This window comes from Trachinotus anak, unplaced genomic scaffold (genome assembly GCF_046630095.1).
Source record: "Trachinotus anak isolate AG129_WGS33_773 ecotype Australia unplaced genomic scaffold, CSIRO_AGI_Tana_v1 ptg000007l, whole genome shotgun sequence".
In the NCBI taxonomy this organism is placed as follows: Eukaryota; Metazoa; Chordata; class Actinopteri; order Carangiformes; family Carangidae; genus Trachinotus; species Trachinotus anak.
Window position 1 is genome coordinate 13,990,672 of NW_027273858.1, and position 8,106 is coordinate 13,998,777.

An 8,106-nucleotide genomic window follows, 5' to 3' on the forward strand; every position below is an offset into this window, starting at 1 on the left:
TTCTAGCAAGCATGAGATTTCTTCCAGGATCAGCTTAGAAAAAAAACATGTTGCTCCCTCTTCACATCCTATCTTGTCAGTGACTAATTTACATTTGCATTCAAGATGAGGGGATGATTTCACCAGGCCCATTCACCACTAATCCATCACTGTCACCAGTCATTTCCTTCAAGGTGTTACTTTGAAATTAAATTTTGAGCAACAGGTGGTGTCCTTTGACTATCTCCAGGAGTCTAGAAATCCTCATACTAACCCGTCCCTCAGGACCAGTTGCCAAAACTGGGTCATCCCAGGCCTCAGCTGGGTGGCAAACAAAGAGTGTCTGCAGGGGGGAGCTCAACTGTTCCCAGCCAGAGACAGTGTGTGTGGTCACTGCTCCAGCGCAGAGAAGGACGCAGAGGAAATTAAGCAACCTGAGGAGGTCAGGTTTTTCAATGCAGCCCTTTTATGTTGTTTATCTTGATTTCTCTTGATATAGGGAAACTCATTTTTATTAGCACATCCACTGCAGATATTAATCAAGGGTAGTCCTATTGCTGGTTTTCCCTTATGCAAGATTTGCTATTGTACACTATGCACCAGGAAACCCTATCTGAGAGGGTGTTTAACTGAATTTTTCATCCACTCTGCAGTCTTTAATTTGGTTGATGTATTGCGAGTGATTTCAAAGTGAAATATTAGGCTGCACTGGGGTACCTTGCAGGCACACAGTAAAAACTTCCACTCGTTTCTTATCAGGATGGTGCAGGCCAGCTGCCCAAGAATGATGCCTTACCATGTCGGTTTCGCCATCAGAGAGGTGAAACTCGAGAGGGCAGGAAATTTCAGCATCACAGAGCTGTTAATGCTGTGTCCGGTCTCCAAGGAGACCCTGTCCACAACATGAAGATCTCCTCCATCACAGGGCATCTGAAATCTTCTTTGGTGACAGAGAAGACCCTTCCTCAGGAATCATTCATCTCCCAAGTGCCATTAAGAGTAACTGCATACTCTATCTTTCATAAATGTAAAATTATTTCTGTGGGGTTGCACTCGACTCTGCAGGACAGCCTCTTAATTGTGGCAAATTATTGCTAATTTAACCTTTGTTTTGCTCCAGTCAGACCTCAGCTGCATATAAATTCTGGCTTTTTATTTGTAATGAAACAATTTCCTCTTAGCTGCAGATCAAAGTGTCTGGCCAAAGGGGTAGTCTGGGAATCAGCATTGCCGGTGGGAAGGGCTCTTTGCCTTACAAAGACCATGATGAGGTGAGTGCTGGTGCAAAGGAGCTGGCATTGCTAAATCTCTTGCAACACATTTGCTTGTTCGGCTGAATGAGGATAATGAATAGCAGCAGCCTTGAGCCTCAGATGGTTTTGTTGGTTTTTTCTACAAGTACACATTAATCTTAAAAATTCATTTTTAAATTTCTTTTCCATATATACATATATGCACACACATACATATATACTTATTTCCTTTCAGGGCATTTTTATTTCCCGAGTAACAAAAGGGGGGCCATCAGAAAAGGCAGGGATCCATGTTGGAGATCGATTGCTGGAGGTAGGAAGGGAATTTTCTGATGTTTGTATACATATGTTTATATTGGCTGTATGAGTATCATTATAGAGCTCAACTACTTCCCCCTGGTGTTCCTTTTGTGGCCTATGGGGGGCATCATAAGACCAGTAGAGGACACTCAGCTCTGTCAGTGATAAAGCCAATATGAGGCTGACAGATAGAAAACAGCAAATAGAAATTTAAAATCAATCTTTAGATTCACACATTGATAGGTTAAAATTCATTTGAAATCCTTATTAGAGCCTCTCCTGGGAGTATATAGACAGAGACCCTATGTGTGAGTCAATTCTCCACATCTGAGCATCTTGTGCCCCCACTAATTTGACCATGTTCCATCCAGGTCAATGGCCTCAACATGCAGTGGGTGACCCACCACGAGGCAGTCAGCGCCCTCAGGAATGCTGGGAGCTGTATCACAATGAAAGTACTGAGAGAGAGGCTGCTACCTCGAGAGATGTGTGACTTGGACGAGCCTCAGGATCCTCAGGATGTGATTGGACTACAGCTCTGCACCCAGGATGGCGGAGGCCAGAAAAGCGAACAGCCCAGGATGGAGAGCGCAGAGGACTGTTTGTCCAAGAAGACTGAGGTGGTTGTCTGCAACGGCAACAGCATTGTGAGTGGTTTACTCAAATCAGAGCACAAACAGAATACGCATTTTAAATTTCACCATTGTTTTACAATGTGCCTCAAGCCATATGTTGATTATGCCTTCCAAAACATACACTTTCCCTCATTCATATTCTCCTCCTTCTATTTGTTTTCCTTATGTCTTCTTATTTCAGTCTGATCTGGAGAGTGACCTGAATAGAACCTCATCTAAACTTGAGGCGGAGACGTTAACAAAAAATGATTTGCTCCAAGTTGGCAAGCACACAATGACAGTAAGCAGATTTCTCATCCCTTACTAGAATAAACCACCCATTATATTATCTGACACTGAATCACCTCAATTTGGCCTGTCCCAAGTTAAGAAATCGTACAAAAACAAACAGTTTAGTTTTACATGACATGTTTTTTCTGAGATTTCAGCATCTACACATCATATCAAATGATAACCTGCTTTTTTTCCTTCTTCAATCTTGTTTCCTTCTCTGGCAATCATCTGACAGATCCCACGGATCATCCTCACTCATCCCTCTACCTCAGATGAAGATGTGGAGCTCCTGACACAGAGCCCCGGCAGAGATCTGCTGCATGACTTTGACGTTCCTAACAGGCGTGCACACCCTGACTGTTTCGACAGCGCTTTCTATCCTCCCTGACTACAGTTTGGGGGGGGCACATGGACATGACAGACTGTTATTACCCATATTTTTTTTTTTCAGGTACTGACACATTTTCAGTGATGTTACTGTGGAGGATTGGTATGACGCAAACTGCAGGAATGTGTTTTTTACTGTCATGCTTTTTGTCTATCAGATTCAACTGCTGCTAATAGTATTTGGTGATATTAAAGCCATTTGTAAGAATGGGCAACCTTATGACTTTATTTTTATTACTAAAACCAACAGTTTTGCCTGTCTAACTGGGTTGAACAGTAAAGCATGAACAGACTGTTCTCTAATGTCCAAATGATATATGTGACATAATGTTACATACAGTCAATTAAACAATGAATTCTGCTGGCTACCTCTACCTCACATCACTGTACTGTAAGCCATGGATGTGCTGGTAAATAGTGTTTCCGCCTATGAAACTGTGAAGCCCTTAAACTTTTTATAGTCCCTACTGAGATAAAATGCCACATGGCTGAAGAGAGTGCTCAGCATGGAGCCCGAGTCCTGCAGAGTTCACAGACAGACTGAACACTGCCTCACGTCTTCACACACCTGCTGTATTCACACTTATATACATTCTGCAGAAATGCTTCCAAAAAAAAAAAAAAAAGAAAAAAAAAACACGCATCCAAAGCCTAGAATGTACAAAGTATAGATGTTAATACCTTCCTTGTATTATTTCACAGCTTTTATATTCTCACACCAGTTAATTGTTCAGTGTTCACTTCCTTAATAAAGTGCAAATATATTATTCCTAGAGGCTTTATTCTTCTTTGAGTGACAGGACAGACAAAGCCATATTAATGTTTATACTGGCTGTGCAGAGGATGAACGCAATAACCTGCACTCCGGAGTAGTAAACTGCAATTCAGTAAAAAAAAAGTCCTGCAAAAAATACTAAGTTTGATAAACTTTTGTGGACAGTGTGCCAAAAAGATACTGGTTTGACAGATATTTTAAGGTTGTAATTTGTGGTGGTGTTGTACTGGATTGCATCATATTACACTAGTGTTTTTGTAATTGTGTCCTACCTTGGTATGTTTGCTCCTGACCACATAAAGACTGACATCACTACTTTTTTTTTTCAGTTGGTCAGTCATCTGGGGAAATTCAATTCAGAGTCAATTACTGGCAGGTCAGGCTCATATTGTGAAATACGAGTCTTCGTCTGTCTCAAGAGGTGTTCATGTAAAGTCAGTGGGAGTACCTGAGGAGGATGAGCACAGATTTGGATGACTCAGTGAAAAAAAAGGGGACATTGGTTATACAACCGGACTACATGTTTACATGGCATATAATGTATCCACATAACAGACATGCATTTGAACTAATATTTGTAATTCCATTTTTCTAACAAATATTTACGGATTCAACTTATTGAATAAATTAATGTAGTGAGTTTTAGTCCTGCAAATAATGTGTCAGTTATAAAAGTTTTGACTTTGACTCTTGATAGCTTTATTGATTCTGGTCAGAAATGTTGTGATATGGTATGATATGTTGTATTTGGGTCATGTTTTCAACACTGAAAATATTTAATTAATATCCTCTCAACATTCCTGCCAAAAAATTTAATATTAAATTAGGACTGGAAACAACCATGTAATGGGGGTGTGGTGACACATATGCTTTACATAAAGCACTTCTTTACTGTGATGCATCCAACTTCTTTGGTTTTACATGTCACAGAAAACTAAATAATTTATATGTTATGACGAAAACATCTAGATGTCGCTTTCGGAGCACAACATGAAGGGTTTATCAGGGTAGTTTGACTTAAGTACTTTGAGAATCAGAATCCTTCAAAAACGTTAGGCTTTTGGTTAAAGGGAAACTTCCTGTTCCTTCACAGGATTCATGTTAAGAATATTTACAGTTCAAGCTGTGTATGGACACCTTATTTGAGACTGATGGGAGTTCTCTGCATAAATTGCACCTGGCATAGTTAATATTGGTAAGTAAAATTATTAAGTAAAAAGTATTGTATTATGTGGCCTTGTTTGCAAGAGGAAGGGTAAACAGGCAAGCTGTGACCATGGCAACAACAGCTGCTCTGCAAGGAAACCCTAAACAAACTGCATTGCACTTGGATTGGGTTCAGACAGAAATTTGCAGCCTGAGCTGTGCTCTATTTGCCTGCAATGGAGAATCAATTTATTTTATATATAAAATAAAATGACTACGCCAGAATCCACCTCAGGCTTGTACCATACCTTACGACCCCCCACAACCTCAAAGAAATGGTATATCATGGGATGTTCCTATCATCGGATGAAGATCTGAGAGCCTTCGTTCTCCACATCTGTTTCTATGGTCGCTTGACTGAGGCAGTTGAGACAATGGGTCAATCTAAAGGGGGTGTGGCTTATGAAACTAGTGATTACCACTGTTCCAAAATCAGTTGATAGAATAATGTCAGCGACAACAACTATAAAATGTTCTTAAGGGTGATTTATTTTCCTAATGTTCAGCCTAAATAAGGACATCTTTTAGGGCAGAGCATCTCCTCATAGAACGGGAACTTCACAATGTTTTCTCCCAACCTGTGCACCCTTAAGGGCACCATGTTTCTTGTTCACTGAAAGAACTCTCATTATGGCATCATATTTTCTAACATTTGGGAGCACTCTAGAGGGCACTTAATCATGTTTTTTTCAGTTTTTTAAATTTACAGGTCATCCAATTCTGCACTTCAGTATGTTTTATTTAAGGGCATCATAAATGGCACTTTTTCTATTTTCTTTTCTATACAAAACCTTCAGCTCACCCCATTACAATAGAAACTCATAAGGGACGTCATTACACATCCACTTGCAGCGAGCAAGAAAACACGAGTGAATGACATGACAGCCATTACAGAACTTTGTTTTTTTTTCTCTATGTGTAGGTACAGAGGGCATTTATATCATGTTTGTGCTTCTGGCGACTGTACTGACGGCACTTTAATGGTATCTCATTAATATTTTATGTAACAAATTATCGTGACATTATGATATCATACTCACTTTATTTGATCTGTAAAAAGAGTTTGATAAATATTCCAAGGCACATTTAATCATTTTGTTGGTTAAAATGATTTGAATTTTAATTGATCCTGTCCTCCGCCTGACAATATCGGACTGTTCATTCAGTCATATTTAAAGCAACACTATGTAACTTTAAAAGAAGGAATAATACCTTTTAATCTACCTTTTAAAATTAAAAGTTGCAGTCATTAACAAACAAACAACTCTACATACTCTGTCAGGTCTATGGCCTGTCTTGGTCTGGTATGACCACCTGCTTTTTGTTCACAGGTATCTTTTTTAGCCTTTCAAAAACCAAAAACACCGGAGAGAAAGTATAAGGAATGTACAGTGTGTATGCTTGTAACTTATTCTACAAAAGTTAGCTTCCTACCTGCAGCACAAAAAATGGGGGTTTATACTTAAGGGTTAATTCTGCCATGGTTATCATTTGACAGGTGTAGCAGTTACTACCAGGAGCAGGTGTTAACATACTCTGGGGACATTAACATTAACTTACTTGGTCTTGTATGACCAGTTTATGGTTGTTATGGCAAATTTTAGATACATTTCCTTGTGTCAGTTTGCTGACTTTACGACTGTTACTGTTATACAGTGCACTGTGCTATAACATTTACCATTATCCCTTAAGTGTCCCTTGCCACAGTCACACATCATTCAGCAGTGGCACAACTGCTTCAACAGTGACGTTATGAGAAGAAGTGTTTGTTGGGTCAATTACTTTCATAAAATGTTCTCTGTGTCATCTAATGCATATTGTATGCTACCAGGCATAACACTTGAAATAACAGCTAACAGTCATGATAAATTGTCTATATCATTAAGTTAACTGACCCAAATCAATAATTCTGATGCCGGAGTAGATTCACATATTCATCTTTTCTGTTATACTCAATTTGTCTGAGGATATTTATATATACTTTAAAGTAATGTTACACAAACTTGTATGCAATCAGTTTTGTTTCTCTGTGGGAGGGATATCTTTAAAATTTTGACAAATATCTCATTACATGATGATAATGCTGCATATTTGGACACATTATAATCAAGGCTAGATTCATCAGAACAGTAAACTGCTTTAATTAGAGATCTATCTCTGCTGGTGTTCGCTAATGGACTAAAACAAGACTAAATTAAATGTTTCAATATCAGAGAATTTCCTTGAGGCTAAAAGCTAATAATAAGTGTCACATGTTACGCACCATAAATCTGAGAAAATAGATATGACTTTAATCTGGGGAAACAGGATTATATGACAATGATTTAATGCTTAAAGGCTATAATTTAATAGATGTTACTATCAAACCTGCTTAAGATTTGATGCCCAAAAGCATTTATATATTTACATTTCGTGCACTTGTCAGGTGCTTTTTACCCTGAGGTTCTCAGTATGAAAACAAAATCGCAGTATTCCTTGTGGCATACAACAGCGGATGTAAAATTAAGAGGAACAGACGGCTGTGTTGGCGTATTCTTTGTTTTATTGCGATTGTCCCTGTGTGCGGCTGCCATAGACGGGGGGGAGGGAGGGAGTCAGCAGGGTGGAAATAGACAAGAACAGCTGTGACAGGAATGAAGAAAGTAGTGTACTTAAAGGATTAACATCCACTCCAGAGGTCTGCTTTCACTCACTGATAAGGCAACAGACAAGTCAATGTAGTGGCAAACAAGCAAAGAAATGAATTTGTTGCAAGCTGCTTGATAACTCATTTGTGGGAATAAGATGAGATGTATTTGTCACATCAGACTGCTGGCTGGCAGGGGTTGAACTTATCTGGAGACTGAATGAACATCTTATGTTATTTATATCAAATATGTGCTGCACTGAAAAAATACATCATCTGTACTGAACAAAATTCAAAATCTTTTAAAATATCTGTATTTTCTCATCCTGCCGTCGCACCTACATTCAGCTTTGTCGTGTCACATTCAGACAGAGTTACCTTTATTCAGTTTTCTATTCTCTGTCATTACTGCAGCTTCACCACACAATGCAGAAAAAAAAACATTCATGAAAGTTTAATATGGTGATCATAATGACTTAATTGTGCTTAACAATGAAGTTGCTATTCTCCAGTTCAGTCAGCCAATAAAATTGGTCATGTATTCTGCATGAGCTCTGTCATATTATGGCTGGATATAAAAGACTCATGTTGGGCAGTAATACACATTTTCCAAGTCATTATTTGAGAGAAAAGACGTAAAAGATTATTCCAGAAAAAATAAAATAAAACGGA

The 8,106-nt window shown here is 38.8% G+C and overlaps 1 protein-coding gene across 1 annotated transcript; it reads left to right on the plus strand.

Annotated features, from left to right (window-relative positions):
- Positions 1 to 142: 142 nt before the first annotated feature.
- LOC139623023 (uncharacterized) lies at positions 143 to 3,039 on the plus strand. Its single transcript, XM_071480815.1, has 7 exons — positions 143 to 421; positions 739 to 978; positions 1,161 to 1,250; positions 1,468 to 1,545; positions 1,904 to 2,179; positions 2,349 to 2,447; positions 2,676 to 3,039. Exons 2-7 carry the CDS (start codon positions 883 to 885, stop codon positions 2,826 to 2,828), a joined length of 792 nt encoding a protein of 263 aa, XP_071336916.1. The 5' UTR covers positions 143 to 421; positions 739 to 882; the 3' UTR covers positions 2,829 to 3,039.
- The last annotated feature ends 5,067 nt before the right edge of the window (positions 3,040 to 8,106 follow it).